This window comes from Gorilla gorilla, chromosome 8 (genome assembly GCF_029281585.2).
Source record: "Gorilla gorilla gorilla isolate KB3781 chromosome 8, NHGRI_mGorGor1-v2.1_pri, whole genome shotgun sequence".
NCBI lineage: Eukaryota > Metazoa > Chordata > Mammalia > Primates > Hominidae > Gorilla > Gorilla gorilla.
In genome coordinates this window covers 33,239,405-33,255,183 of record NC_073232.2, presented here as the reverse complement: position 1 = coordinate 33,255,183, position 15,779 = coordinate 33,239,405, and the positions used below count along the sequence as shown (strand labels likewise).

Sequence of the window (15,779 nt, the reverse complement as noted above, 5' to 3'; positions counted from 1 at the left end):
GAGCTTGCTGGAAATAGCAATCACCCTCGTGATGACACCAGGTCAACAGGCAGCTGTGGGCTCATCAAGATGTAAGCCGGCCGGGCGCGGTGGCTCATGCCTGTAATCCCAGCATTTTGGGAGGCCCAGGTGGGCGGATTACGAGGTCAGGAGATCGAGACCATCCTGGCTAACACGGTGAAACCCCGTCTCTACTAAAAAATACAAAAAATTAGGCGGGCTTGGTGATGGGCGCCTGTAGTGCCAGCTACTTGAGAGGGTGAGGCAGGAGAATGGCGTGAACCCGGGAGGTGGAGCTTGCAACGAGCCGAGATCGCGCCACTGCACTCCAGCCTGGGTGACAGAGCGAGACTCCGTCTCAAAAAAAGAAAAAAAAAAAAAAAAGTAAGCCCCTGAGTGACAGGGGCTGCTTTTGTGTGCTGTCTGTCTGCCCACGGTTTTGCTCTAGTATGAAGGCTTAGGCTAGTAGTAAGGCTTAGGTGCAATAGACTCTACTCCTTATTTATGAGCCCTGATTCTCAGGGTGTATCTGTTACACATTTGTTCTCTCACAGTCACCCCTCACTTCCTCCAACTATTAGCCTCAGATTTGCAAAGCCAGTGAGGATTTTGAATATGTCCCACTCATGTCTGTGTGTGTGTGTCTGTGGGTCTCTGTGTATCTATGCATTTGGGTTTGGAGAACACAGCAACCAAGTATAATATTCTCTTGTCTACAATCACTTTCCCTTCTCCATCCAGAATCTGGTATATAACACTTGTAATATAGTCCTCATCAGAGTTAGGTTTTTTCAGGGGACAGGGTCTCATTCTGCCACCCAGGCTGGAATGCAATGGTATAATCACGGCTCATGGCAGCCTTGACCTCTTGAGCTCAAGTGATCCTCCCACCTCAGCCTCCCAAGTAGCTGGGATTATAAGTATGCACCACTATCCCTGGCTAAAGAGTTTTTAAAAGAGCAAGGTACAAGTACTGGTAAATATGTACGTGGGAGGAACCCCTCTCTGCTTCTGTGGCCATCTTTGTTGCCCACTGAAGGAAGAGAAAGGAGTTAGGAGGCAGGACCTGACTCAGGTCTGGCCTTATCAGAAAATAAAACATTGGGGCCTAGGGGAAGCGTCAGGATGGGTGCCCAAATTGCTGGGACTGCTACGTTATCCCGCCTTGTCACTGTCCCTCTGCACTTTCTCAAGCAGGGTCATGCACTCCAGGCAGGAATCTGTTTTCAGGAAGCATCAGTCCCAGTTCCAGATCTTTGGCTAAGTACTGGCACGCTCCCGGATAAGTCACCTGAGCTTCCTGGCCTCAGTGTCCTCATCTGCCATTTAGGGAAGGCTGGATACATCCTTCAGCTTCTGTGTTCTCTGATTCCCTGAGGTTGACTTTGATCTGAGTTTGTTTTGATTCTCAAATCAAGACTTGGTAGACTTCACTAGGTGGTAATGCAACTAAAAAAGGGTCTTGGGATGGGATGAGGGAATCAAGGACTCATTTTGATCCAGGATCTAAAAGTAAAAAAGAAAATGAGAAAGGGGAAGGGCCCCACATCTCATCCGGGCTCCCACAGACGTCTGGTGAACATGTGTGGGCCTCAGGGGAATTTGGAGTGTGGTTCCAACCCTCCCTCCACCCCCCACGCCGTTCCATCCTTTCTCAGGAATAAGCTTGGCACTTTTTGCCAACCACTTCTCTAGTAAATATCTTTGTTTCCATTCCCCCAATACACCAAAGTTTTTTAAAGCCATTAGAAAACCAGGTAGAAACTGAGGCGCCTCTCTGGACAGAATATTCTTCAACAGTACGAGGGGCAGAACTGAAGTCTCCATGTAGAAGTCATTACACTGCCTTTTCCCATTAGGCCACCAGTACCATGGCCATGGGTTTCCTTACCTCACTCTATTCATGCTACCTTTGAAAAAAAATTGTTTTCCTGACCATCTTGTTTCATACATTTATATGTCCCCAAATCCCTTTGCTCTGCTCAGTCCAAAATACCTTCAGTCTTTCCAACTCCCTGGGCCTTCTTTCTCTCCTGCATATAAATGGCTAGCAGCTGTTTTCACTGACCTATGACCTTATGATGCGTCCCACTTTGTTGTTATTCTCTGTTGACCAGATATTCCATATCTTGGCCATGCATTTCTTTGGCTGCTGGCTCAATATCACCTCAACACAAAGATATCTGAACAAAACACTCTGGGCCACAAAATCAGCCTCTAAGATTGAGATAGCAGTGGTATGGTCAGAACCAAAATAAGGCAAAGCAGACAGACACACACACACACAAAGCAAATCCTCCTACTGCTAACAGTTTCTACTAAAATGTAAAACTAAGGCTTTTGAAAACCAGAGTTGGTTCTGTTCCTTCAGGAAAATCACATTTTCTCCTTCATTCTATTTCTACTTCAAATGTGGGGACTGTGCTTTTTTTTTTCCCAAGGTTTCTTTCAGGACATCTTAATTTAGGCAATGGGAAGCCAGAGACATGGAATGAGGCATCAGATAGCAAGCCTTATCACCTGCACTTATTCTAAGGCCAGGGATTTTCATGCTTGAGGGTTTGCTTTTTATTTTCTATGGGTTTCGGCGAAGTCTCTTCTCTGCTTCTACAGTCTCAAAACATTTTCCTCATGGGAAAGACAGTTAGTTAACTTCTCAAGCACTAGGAAGAACTGAGTTCTCTGCTGCCTCCACTCCAAGGATTGCCACTGTGGGCTCCAAGCCAGATCAACACTGTCTGTGTGCAGAGTTGTAGTCAGGCAGGAACAAGATGGGACATGCCAGACCTCATCTGCACTTTGCAAAGGTGACACACACCAGCCCCGCAGGCTGGTGCCTGCTTTAAGAAACTCCTAAGCAAAGTACTGAGGCAGAACCAGAGGGAGAAGTGAGGGGAAAAGCAGCCTTTTTTTTTTTTTTTTTTTTTTTGGTCATCTGAGCTTGAGTTAATCGGCAGCACTCGGCTTTCTAACCTTTGAGGCATTTCTAAATCTGATCCCACACACTCATTCTTTCAGAGTCCGGCAAGGTAAGATGAACTGATTACACCATACTTAGAAACATCCTGTAGAATCAAAGAAAAATGCTTCCTGCCTTTGTACAGAAAATTAAGAGATTTTTCAAAGTGAAGAAAAGCAATTTAATTACCATTAAACAAGGTTTAACTGCTGTGGGCAATCATTCTCTGCTTGAGAAGCATAATTTCACTTGAAAGAAACCAGATTGGCCCCCGGCCCTCTTTTGGCTTATCCTCAGCAAGAAGCGACTGGGAACAACTGACTCTTGGGTGAGCTGTCCAGATAGTTAGAAACATATCACACAGCAGTTTAGGGACCCCAGGTGGGGCAGGGAACCCCCAGAATCAGGCCACTCCTGTACCTTGCTCCTGTCTGCTGCTCGGAAGGGCCCCCCACAGCAGAAACACGTGATGCCTCCTTTCTTCTTTGGCCCTTCTACAGAAGGGCAGACATGGGTCTTCATGTCCAGATGTGGCATGGAACATCAGCCAGACCTTTAATGTTCTGGGAGCAGTCGAGTGCTGAGCCCACGGGTGGTGGGACCCGCCCGCTCCACAACCAGCTCGTCCATTCTCCCAGCAAGCAGGCCTGACGCACCCCTGTCAGCCGCTCAGGATTTTAAGTGTGATTCACAGCTAGAAAATACCGGTTTTTCATTACTATGCAAATGCCACCTGGGTGGGGTTTAGGTAAATCCGGATGTGGACACTAACAATGAGGGCAAGAATGGGTCTCTTTTCCGTAGTTCTCACTGGGTCCAGTGGGTTCCACCCAGTGGCAGTCTTTAAAGAAAATTACAGGCCGGGTGTCATGGCTCATGCCTGTAATCCCAGCACTCTGGGAAGCCGAGGGAGGTGGATGGCTTGAGGTCAGGAGTTCGAGACCAGCCTGGCCAACATGGTGAAACCCCGTCTCTACTAAAAAATACAAAAATTAGCTGGGCATGGTGGCGGGCTCCTGTAATCCCAGCTACTTGGGAGGCTGAGGCAGGAGAATCACTTGAACCCAGGAGGCAGAGGTTGCTGTGAGCCAAGATTACGTCATTGCACTCCAGCCTGGGTGACAGAGTAAGACTCCGTCTCAAAAAAAAAAAAAAAAAAAAAAATTAGAGTTGAACAGAGTTGGACGGAGACATTTATAGTTCCCCAGTATCCACTGGGCAGTTAATGTTCACATACAACCCAAGATTAGAGACAGATCTTTACCTAATTCATATCAAAATATATTTATTAAGTCATTCCCACCACGTGGCAAAGCCCAAATCACCAACTGTCTCAACACCAGTGTTTGGTCAAATTGTTTCATCCAGAAAGGCAGTGCAGTCATGTGAATATGCTTCATTTGTGGCCATATCTACCTTAAAAGCACACCAGGTTGGAGCTTCTAGAACAACAGAATAAAGAAAGGCAGGGCTGTAACATCCAAACGCTTAGGAACCACCCAGAGGACATGCCCCCCATTTCCTAATGGTATGGCCTGCAGCCCCCACCCCACCTAACTGTTTTCAACACATAGCCTCTGAAGAATACGTCCTGCTGGATAAGAGTCACTGTGAGTCAGAAACTTGGATTCCAGCTGGCTCTGGCACTCACAGGCTATGAGACCAACTCATATCCCATATCCCAGCATTTCTCTGAGGCTGTTTTCTCATCTGTAAAGTGAGGAAGTTGCATTCCCATCATTTTCACAAATGACCCCAAGTTGAACAATGCCCAGTGTTAAGGGCATCAGTGGGACTCACAACATCTCCCTGTCTTTGTTCAGCCAATCTTTGCTGGGTGCATTCTGAGCAACTGACCTGAGCCAGGAGAGAGGAGAAGCTTACAAGTCAGCATCTTTCAATATAATTAATGGTTTCTTTCTTTTCAATTGAGAGCAGATGAAAAAGCAAAGATTAGGTAAATGGTCATGTCATTGAGGTAACCTGAACTCAGGGATGCATGACACACGTATCCTGTTTCAGACATGATTGCATAGAACTATATCCTTTTTTTTTGTGATCAAGAGGAAACATTTTATTTTATTTTTATTATTTTTATATTCTTTTTGAGACAGAGTCTCACTCTGTCACCCAGGCTGGAGTGCAGTGGCCTGATCATGGCTCACTGCAGCCTCAATCTCCTGGGCTCAGGTGATCCTCCCGCTTCAACCTCCCGAGCAGCTGGGACTACAGGTGAGTACCACTATGCCTGGATAATTTTTTCTTTTCTTTTCTTTTCTTTTCTTTTCTTTTCTTTTCTTTTTTTTTTTTGGAGACAGAGTCCCGCTGTGTTGCCCAGGCTGGATTGCAGTGGCACAATCTTGGCTCACTTCAATCTCTACCTCCCAGGTTCAAGAGATTCTTCTGCCTCAGCCTCCTGAGTAGCTGGGATTACAGGCACATGCCTACACACCGGGCTAAGGAGTAAACATTTTAGTAACCAAGTGGACACTGAAGATGTTGAGAACTGGTAAACAAACAATCAAGCAAGTAAGAACAGAAATACCAGCATTTGGCTTTTGAGTTAATGACAAGAACACTCGGCATGGGAGCCTGGGTGAGCAAATCACAGATCTTCAAGCTTCTGTAAGTGGCCTGGATTGGGGGTCACCGTGGTGAGCTACGTAGCACCCTGGAGCTCCACAGTGCTTCTCTGAGACAGCCACAGAGATAGAAGGACAGCTTAGTTAGGAGTCCCCACTACCCCATCGAAAGGGGACTTCCATGAATAATAGTGCTTGCACAAAAGCTAACTCTCTTCTATCACTCTTCTGCTTAAAACCCTCAGCACTATATTAAGATTAAAATCCTGATTGAAGCTTACTAAGCGCCTCTGGCTACCTCTCCCAGGGCACCTGGGTCCTTCAGCAGACAAGCCCCTTCCTTCCTCTGGGTCTCAGCACTTGCTGTGTGCACCTCTTCCCAAAAAACTCTTGCTCACTCTTTGCCCAGCTGTTTGCAAGACTGGCTCCTTTTCATGTAATCCTATTTCTTTTTTCTTTTTTTTTTTAATTATTTGTAGAGGCGGGGTCTGGCTATATTACCCAGGCTAGTCTGAAACTCCCGGGCTCAATCGATCTTTCTGCCTCAGCCTCCCAAAGTGCTGGGATTACAAGCATGAGCCACTGCACCTGGCCTTCCTCTACTTCCTTCATGGCAGGTATCTCCATCTAAAATTATCTGTATATCTGTTTCCTCCTCTGCCTTCCCACCATTACATTCTGAGCTCTATGCAGGCAGTGAGTGTCTGTGTTTTGCCTCTCGCTGTCATCCCAGAGACTAGGGCAATACCTGTCCAAACCAGACTCAATCAGTGTCGAGTAAATGAATGAATGAATGAATGGTTATTTTTTTTTTTTTCCAAATCTGATCACATGTAGCTGTCCCATCTTTGTGCTAATCAAAATTATCTCTTTTTTTTTGGACACAGCTTCTTGCTGTCGCCCAGCTTGTGGCACAGTGGCGCAATCAGAGCTCATTTCAGGCTCAACCTTCTGGCCTCAAGCAATCCTTTGGCCTCGGCTTCTAGAGTAGCTAGGACCACAGGTGTGTGCCAGCATGCCTGGCTAATTTTTTTTTATTTTTTGTAGGGACAGGCTCTCACAATGTTGCCCAGGTTGGTCTTGAACTCCTGGGCTCAAACAATCCTCCCTCATGGGCCTCCCAAAGTGCTGGAATTCCAGGTGTGAGCCATCTCACCAGCTCAAAATGATCTGATGCTTACACTTAATCACTCAAATAGCACTTTCATATACTTAATCTTCAAAATTATAATCTGAGGCCTTTTTGTGGGTTGGTGAAGAGCCACTGGCTATGAACCTGTTTGCCTTTAACTAAGTAATCTTGAAGCAGACAATTCCTCCAGCTTCAGATTCCTCCTCCATAAAACTAGGATGATTCCTGGAGCAGCTCCCACCATGAACAACCTATGAATGTTTAAGACATTGACCAGATAGAAACTGATCCTTTCTCACAAAATGTTTTGTGAGATGTCTCCCTTATTGTTGCTACAATGTCCTGAACATCTACTATATACCAGGTGCTGGGTTAAGTACTTCTCACACACTGTCTCTGATCTGCAAACCACCTTGCTGGGCAGGAATTCTTAGCTCCCCGCCACTTTTTTTTTTTTTTTAACAGATGCAGAAGCTTACTTGGACCAAGTGACTTGTCCCAGACCACACAAACAGTAAGTAGTAGAACCAGTTCTCAAATCTAAGTCTGTCCAACAACAAAGGTGAAATTCCTCCCACCTCCCCACAGTGCCCCTAGGAAAGGGACTACAAAAACATCAGATTAGGGTCCCTATTTACAACAGGAGTTAGGCATGTAAGGGAGGCAGGTGTGGGATGGAGAGGGGGAGCCCCATCTTAATACAGCAGCTGTTACTTAGCTTTAGTGGAGGTTGTAACAAAGGAATCGGAACTCAATGTTTCCTGATCATCTGATTTTTTAAAATCAGGATGTAAGAAATTTTTTACATGAAAACTCCATTGTGCAGGCCTTTCTGGAGAAACTGACCCCAGGCCAGGGCCTCTGATCTGTTTTTTTTCTTCCTTTTTTTTCTTGTTTTTTTCTTTTTTTGAGACAGTGTCTCTTTCTGTTTCTCAGGCTAGAATGCAGTAGTACAATCACAGCTCACTGCAGCCTTGATCTCCCAAGCTCAAGGGATCCTCCCATCTTAACTTCCTGCATAGCTGGAACTACAGGCATGTGCCACCACATCAGGCTCAATTTTAATTTTAATTTAATTTTTTTGAGACATAGTCTCACTCTGTCGCCCAGGCTGGAGTGCAGTGGTGTGATCTCGGCTCACTGCAACCTCCGCCTCCTGGGTTCCAGTGATTCTCATGCCTCAGCCTCCTGAGTAGCTAGGATTATAGGGGTGCACCACCATGCCCAGCTATTTTTTGTATTTTTAGTAGACACAGGTTTCCTCATGTTGCCCAGGCTGGTCTCAAACCCCGGACCTCAGGTGATCCACCCACCTCAGCCTCCCAAAGTGCTGTGATTACAGGTGTGAGCCATAGCACCTGGCCTAAGTTTTTTCATTGTTTTGTGAAGACAGGGTCTTCCTGTGTTGCTCAGGCTGATCTCAGATTGCTGGTCTCAAGCAATCTGCTCTCTCGACCTCCTTAAGTGCTGGGATTACAGGTGTGAGCCACTGCACCCGGCCCAATCTATTCTTATTCTGGCTTGCATCAATCATTGACCAATGAAAGTTGCCAAATGTGGCCAGGCACAGTGGCTCACGCCTGTAATCCCAGCACTTTTGGAGGCCGAGGGGTGGGGGGTGGGGGGTGGGCAGATCACGAGGTCAGGAGTTCAAGACCAGCCTGACCAATATGGTGAAACCCTGTCTGTACTCAAAAAAAAAAAAAAAAAAAATTAGCCAGGCGTGGTGGCAGGCACATGTAGTCCCAGTTACTCCGGAGGCTGAAGCAGGAGAATCGCTTGAACCTGGGAGGTGGAGGTTGCAGTGAGCCGAGATTGCGCCACTGCACTCCAGCCTGGGTGACAGAGAGAGACCCCATTTCAAAAAAAAAAGTGCCAAATGTGTCCCTTCAATTCCAGTAAGCACTTTTGGAAACACGCGTAAAATTGTTGCCAATGTGCATTGTGTGTGTTTGGGAGTCATTGTGCAAAATGCATGGGCAGCAAGCACTCTTTTGTGAACCAAGTTCTATGAACCACCAAGTATTCTTTCTCTCGGCTGAATTCCAAGGGTCTGTTCAGAGAGTACAGGTTTCTGAAGGAAGGGATTTGATCTATGTATGCGGCTTTCTTCTTAAAATGCCAGGAAGAAGGTTGCTTAACAAATGCTTTTGACATTCCTGACAAGTAATCTCCAGGCTTGACTTCAGGGGTGAGTTACACCTCTCCCTCCCCACGCCTTTTTGAGAGTATTGCCAACAAGCAGCAAAACTGATGTTCTTCAACTCCACCCTTTGGGGCATCACTGAAATGGCAAAAAGGTAGGAGGTGCAGAGGAGAACTTCAGGCCACGGAGGCAAGAAGTCAGTCACTGATTCCTGGCATGATTGTGATAGTCGTGTTTGGAAATCCAACCCATAAAATGAGCCACCGGTTTCACAGCGCACACCTTAGAGATCTCAGAAACATGCCCTAGGCTTGCTTGAGTCACAATAGCTGGGTTCAAATCTCCACTCCTGTTGTCTAAAGAATCAACTGTCTAGGCTAGTCTCAGCCTTGGTTTATAGGTATCTCCGCAGCGTTTTTTTGGGAGAACTATATTTGAAATAATGTGTGTGAAAGTTTCTGAGATATAGTAAGTAATAATACTTGTGGGGATTCTAAGGCTTACTTGCAGTGATTTAAGTGTATACAGGGAATATTTTTATTGTATTGCATTGGCATGAATAAAGACATTTGAGATTTGGATGTTTACGTCTTAAAAAGCCAGTGGTATTTAATATTTGCAGGAAGAAAATGTTGTATTTACCCTATAATATAGGAAACTTGGCCCATTTTTCTAATGATATAGAAAAAGCTCAATTAGGCTTAAATATGACCTAGCACCACCCCAAGCCTACAGCAATTGTATTCTCTTTAATAAAAATTGCGTAAATTATAGCTTTCTCTTGATTTGCACAGTACAGGCTCAATTCTACCCCCTTTCCTCTAAGTAGAGTTGTTTCTTATTATTTTTCAGGTTAACCAACTAATGTCAGACATATGTTTCTTCACCAAACACTGCATTAGGGGACGTTTATTTTACATTTGTTCCCTTTTGCAAATATTTGCAGTTAGTTGCAGAACTGAGCTATTTTATGAAGTACAGAAAATATGTCCAGGGAAAACATAAGGTTTCAAAAGTAGCTTTTGAGAAGGAGAAAGGAAGAAAAGTCTAATTACAGTGAAGATAGGTACTGATTTGTGCTAAGAGAATGTATAAATCACGTCCACTACACTCGTGGTTTTAATGCATTCTATGCATCTGAATTAAACAGGAGCTAGTGTTTGAAATTATGTCTAAAGCTTTCTTCAGTGATTTGAGAATATAAAAAGTAGTGTTTCTTTTCTTTCCAAAGACATCCCTCTCGCAGTGTGCCTTCTATTCTTGACTTGTCTCGCTATAAAAGAAAAAGCTCTCACAGTCTTTTCAAATCTAAATAGTCTGTACATTAAAACAGTTTTTTTTTTTTCATTTAGGAAACTGAATCATAGCTATACAGTTACAAACTTAATATGAAAACCTAAACACCTTTTATCTAAAATGAACCCTCAGCAAATTAGCAAGAGGTAAGATTTAGGTATGAAGGACATTTTTTTTTTTTTTTTTTTTTTTTTTTGAGATGGAGTCTTGCTTTGTTGCCCAGGCTGGAGGGCAGTGGCGCAATCTCAGCTCACTGCAACCTCCACCTCCCAAGTTCAAGCGATTCTCCTGTCTCAGCCCCTCCAGTAGCTGGGATTACAGGCACCCGCCACCATGCCCGGCTAATTTTTATATTTTTAGTAGAGACGGGATTTCACCATGTTGGCCAGGCTGGTCTTGAACTCCTGACCTCAGGTGATCCACCTGCCTTGGCTTCCCAAAGTGCTGGGATTACAGGCATGAGCCACTGCGCCCGGCCTAAAGGACATTTCGGTATACATTTAAAGTGAATGTTTTATACAATGAGTCAAAAGATGCCCTGACCTACAATAAATTTAATTCTTTTGTTGATAATTCCAGGCAACTTAAACATATTTGAACCAAACATCTGATGGTTAGGACCCAAAACAGCATTTGTTTAGAAAGATGAGGTCCCATCTGGGATTCCTTTTGCCAAGGGAAGATGCCGCTGGAAATGAGACTACTAATGCCCCAAGAAGTGACTGATCCTATAATGGAAAAGGGAAAAAAGAAAAAGAGAACTGCTTCCTTCTTCAAGGGACAACCACATCAAAGCACAAATGCACTCCTGCGTAGGTGTGTGAGATGAAGGTACCATCTCAGCCACTGTAGAAACTGCTGGCCTCCCTTGAAAGAACACAGGCCACATTCCAGGGCCACCATTTCTGTTTAAACTAGTTTTTAAATGTTAAAATGTTATATGCATATGATGAAAATATAAATGGTAGCAAAATATAGGCGTTAAGAATAAAAGCTTCTGTCCCCATTAGTCTTCTAGTCCCTCTCTCTGATTTATTGGACATCATTCCAGAAATTTTTTTCCTTTAAGACGGAGCCTCATTCTGTCGTCCAGGCTGGAGTGCAGTGGCGCAATCTCACCTCACTGCAAGCTCCCCCTCCCGGGTTCATGCCATTCTCCTGCCTCAGCCTCCTGAGTAGCTGGGACTACAGGCGCCCGCCACAACACCCTGCTAATTTTGTTTTTGTATTTTTAGTAGAGACGGGGTTTCACCTTGTTAGCCAGGATGGTTTCGATCTCCTAACCTCGTGATCTGCCTCCCCTTGGCCTCCCAAAGTGCTGGGATTACAAGCGTGAGCCACCGCGCCCAGCCTGGAAATTTTTAATGTGTAGACAAGTACACAGAAAATGCACACGGCTTTTTATACAAATAGGATCCACCCTTTTTAAAACAAATGGTGGGCTGAGTGCAGTAGCTCATGCCTATAATCCCAACACCTGGGGAGGCAGAGGCGAGAGGATTGCTTGAGACCAGGAGTTCGAGACCAGCCTGGGCAAAACACAGTGAGACCCCACCTCTAAAAAGAAATTTAAAAAATTAAAATGGAAATAAAATAATACCTGGGTGATGAAACAATCTGTACAACAAAGCCCCATGACACAAGTTTACCTATGTAACAAATCTGCACACATACCCCTGAACTTAAATTAACAGTTAAAAAAGAGTTTCATAATGAAAGGGGCATTTGAAAAAAAAAAAACAAAAAGAAAATAAGGGTCAGAGAGACTATGAGACTAAGCCAAAGGGCCATACTGTTGGTTAAGTAAGCATGAACATGCATTTAGTGAATAATATATGGTTTTTTTTTTTTTTGAGACAGAGCCTTGCTCTGTCACCTAGGCTGGAGTGCAGTGGTGTGATCTCCGTTCACTGCAGCCTCCGCCATCGGGTTCCAGTGATTCTCCTGCCTCAGCCTCCTAAGTAGCTGGAATTACAGATGTGTACCACCATGTGCAGCTAATTTTTATATTTTTAGTAGAGATCGGGTTTCGCCATGTTGGCCAGGCTGGTCTTGAGCTCCTGGCCTCAAGTGATCCTCCTGCCTTGGCTTCCAAGATGGGATTACAGACATGACCCACCAAACCCAGCGTAAGTTTTAAATAGTTATATGTTCACGGTTAACAGTTTAGAAAAGCAAGAACCAAACTAAAGTATCACTAGTAATTGTTAGAAAATAAAATAATAAATGGGATCATATTAACTATACTGCTCGGTAGATTGTTTACTAAATATAACTTGGTTATGTGTTCCTACCCACATGTCAAGTGTATTTCACACATTGGCATCACTGTAGTGAACTGTATTCTCTCAATGTACCATAATATCCCCTGCAACATTCATATCGACAGAATAAACTGAGTGTTTTTGAGAAAAAGTTTGGGCAATACCCTCCAAAACTAGCAATCCAACTTGACATTCTAGAAATTTGTCCTTCAGATTCGTTCCCACATGCACAGATACAAGGATGGTCACTGCAGTCCTGTTCACAACAGGGAGAGAAAAAAGAAGCAATCTAACCAGCAATTAAAAGGGGTCAAGTTCATCTATGATGGGGCCACTTTATAATTGCTCTGAAGAGAGAATAGTTTTAAATGAGAGTCTGTCTTCTTCTGACCGTCATAAACACACACACAGCCCACAAGGGAGAAATTGAAAATTGGCCTTTGTGAGGCTCTTTACTGGAGCTGCTTTCTTCAGTAGTCTTAAAACTTATCATAAAAAAGAATGCAAATAATAAGTTAAAGATGAACGGAGCCTGTGCAACCCTTCTTTGTGCAAAATTCAAAGAGACAATTAAAAAACAAAAAGGTCCCTCCAAAACACAGGCCAAACGATTATCTGCAGCACATTGACCTTACTACCAGTGACTGCTATGAAAATGAGACCTGGCCAGGTGCAGTGGTTGACACCTTTGATCTAAACTTTTGGGGAGACTAAAGTGGGAGGATTGTTTGAGCCCAGGAGTTTGAGACCAGCCTAAGTAACAAAGTGAGACCCTGGCTCTACCTAAAAAAAAAAAAAAAAATTAGTTGGCGTGGTGGTGCATTCCTGCAGTCCCAGCTACTTGGGAGACAGAGGCAGGAGGATTGCTTGAGCCCAGGAGGTTGAGGCTGCAGTGAGACATGATTGTACCACTACACTCCAGCCTGAGTGATAAAGAGAGACCTTGTCTCAGAAAGGAAAGGGAAGGGGAAGGGCAAGGGGAGAAAATGAGATCTGACATCCCTGTGACCCTCTGAGGGGCATTCATGAACATTCATAATATTGAAGAGAGAAAATCACCAAGGGTCCATCAGAATCTTAGTTCTCTTATTCACTCCAAAAACGTATGAGGCTGCAGCCCATTTGCTTCTGAGTGGCAAGTAGTAGGTCCAAAGAGAGCCCTTTCTGGCAAGTCTACAGTGTCACACTGCAGCCAACAGAAGCCTCTCTCTGATGGGGTCTCTGCTCTCTCCATCTTGTATGATCTAAGCAGAGCACAGAGCAGGTGCAACCAGCCAGGGCGGAGACCACAGCTCCGAGGACTCCTATCATCACTTCGATGGGACCAGCATGATCATGTGCGTTTACTAAATCTAGTGAAACTCAGAGTAGGAAACACCATTACCACGTTTGTTGCTTAATCATGAGCAAGTGAAACGGAGTGAAAGTGAAGAGTGCTATGAAGTGACAAATAGGGGGTGCGAAGTTACACCGCCATATAGACTGCCGGCGCTGCAAGGGGCCACCAATGCTATCACCTACCTTGACTTTGGACTCACCATCCTCATGCTTCCCATAAACTTGGCTGTACATTCCTTTTCTATAAGAGCTCTAGAGAACGGTTTCTCCAAATGCATAATATTTCATATTGGCTCTCGTAATTATACAACCAGGGAGTTGAAGACTGTTCCTGCTGCCTACTAAGTCTGTGGTCAGGAAGTAAAAGTATCAAAGCTTCCTGCCATTAGGATAAGCTGGCCGGAAGCACTGGCTCATGTCTGTCATCCCAGCACTTTGAGAGGATGAGGCAGGCGGATCACTTGAGGCCAGGAGTTCGAGACCAGCCTGGGTAACATGGCAAAACCCTGTCTCTACTAAAAATACAAAAATTAGCGGGGCGTGGTAGCACATGCCTATAATCCCAGCTACTCGGGAGGCTGAGGCAGGAGAATCACTTGAATCCGGGAGGCGGAGGTTGCAATGAGCGGACATCTCGCCACTGCACTCCCACCTGGGTGACAGAGTAAGACTCTGTCTCAAAAAAAAAAAAAAAAAAAAAAAAAAGAAAGAAAGAAAAGAGGGAAGCCCAATTAATGCCCAAGGATGAAAACAGCCTTCCCATTCTACCTGCTGATCCCTTCTGTGGCAAGACATCTGAAAAGAAAAAGCAAGGTCATCTGGGATGACACCATTTTTCAGGATGACTTTCTTTGAAATAAAGAGATTTTAGAAACTACACCTTCAAAACTGGATTGCTTCTGATCAAGTCAAATTAATAAATAGCGATGAAAAGGGCCTCAGCTGTAAAGAGCTTCTAGAAATCCCTCCCACCCAGGAGAACTCTCTGCTCTCTACCTCCCCGGTAGCCAGCTGAGAGGAACTTCCAGTTAAATTTTCAGTGCCTTTCTTTCTGAAGAAATCATTTCTGTGAAAATTCCAAAAATGACATTAAAAGACAATAACATAATACTTAAAGACCACTAATTCCTTTATCAAGAGGCATTGGAAATTCAGGTGCTCTATTTTATTTGGAATATGAACAAAACTTCATATGCTCTTCAGTAGAAAGCCTGTGCTACGAGCAAGTAATGAAGGTAGGATCCGAATCCAGGCAGTAGTCTTCTTCAGTCACTGCACGCTGCCTGTCTGATTTAACAAGCCTTTGCTAAAACCCACTAGGTGTAAAGTGCTCTGCTCAATGCGATCACTACTTATTGATCAAAGATAATCTCTGAACACTACAACAATTAAGTGTAATAAAAAGCTTCACTGGACTTCTAAAACAGGATCTATATGTATATATACATACACAAACTCATATATATTCATTCATATATATTCATATATATGAATATTGTATACATTCATAGATGTGTATATATAGTCCTATATATACACACAAACACACATATATATTCATTCATATGTATTCATATATTTGAATATTCTACACATTCATAGATGTGTATATATATATATTCCTGTATATATGTGAATATTCTACACAGCCATAAAAAAGAATGAAACACGTCTTTTGCAGTAACAAGGTTGGAGCTGGAGGCCATTATCGTAAGTGAACTAGCTCAGAAACAAAAAAAAACAAATACTGCATATTCTCACTTATTAAGCGGGAGTTAAACAATTGGTATATATGAACATAAAGATGGAAATAATGGACCCTGGGGACTGCAAAAGGAGGGAGGGTGGGAAGGGGGTGAGGGTTGAAAAATTACCTATGGGGTATGATGTTCACTATTTGAATAATGGGTACACTAGAAGCCCAATCCCCACCAGTAGGCAATATACCCATGAAACAAACATGCACATGTACCCCCTGAATCTAAAATAAAATAAAATAAAATTTAAGAAACATTTCATCAGTGACTCAAAACCTATCTGGAGTTTTGGCACCATGTTTGAG

The 15,779-nt window shown here is 43.9% G+C and overlaps 1 protein-coding gene across 12 annotated transcripts in view; it reads right to left on the bottom strand.

Moving 5' to 3' along the window:
• The window catches only part of KIAA1217 (KIAA1217 ortholog), a 342,128-nt gene that overhangs the window by 291,977 nt on the left and 34,372 nt on the right, over positions 1-15,779 (bottom strand). The window contains exon 1 of one of the 12 annotated variants that reach the window (XM_055351997.2): positions 3,380-4,073. The exons of 10 other annotated variants lie outside the window; for them this stretch is intronic. In XM_055351997.2, the coding sequence (XP_055207972.1) occupies positions 3,380-3,496 (117 nt within the window). In that variant the 5' untranslated portion in view covers positions 3,497-4,073. Of the gene's footprint in view, positions 1-3,379; positions 4,074-15,779 lie in introns of those variants that run through there. One more of the 12 variants, XM_055351998.2, reaches the window with a different exon arrangement.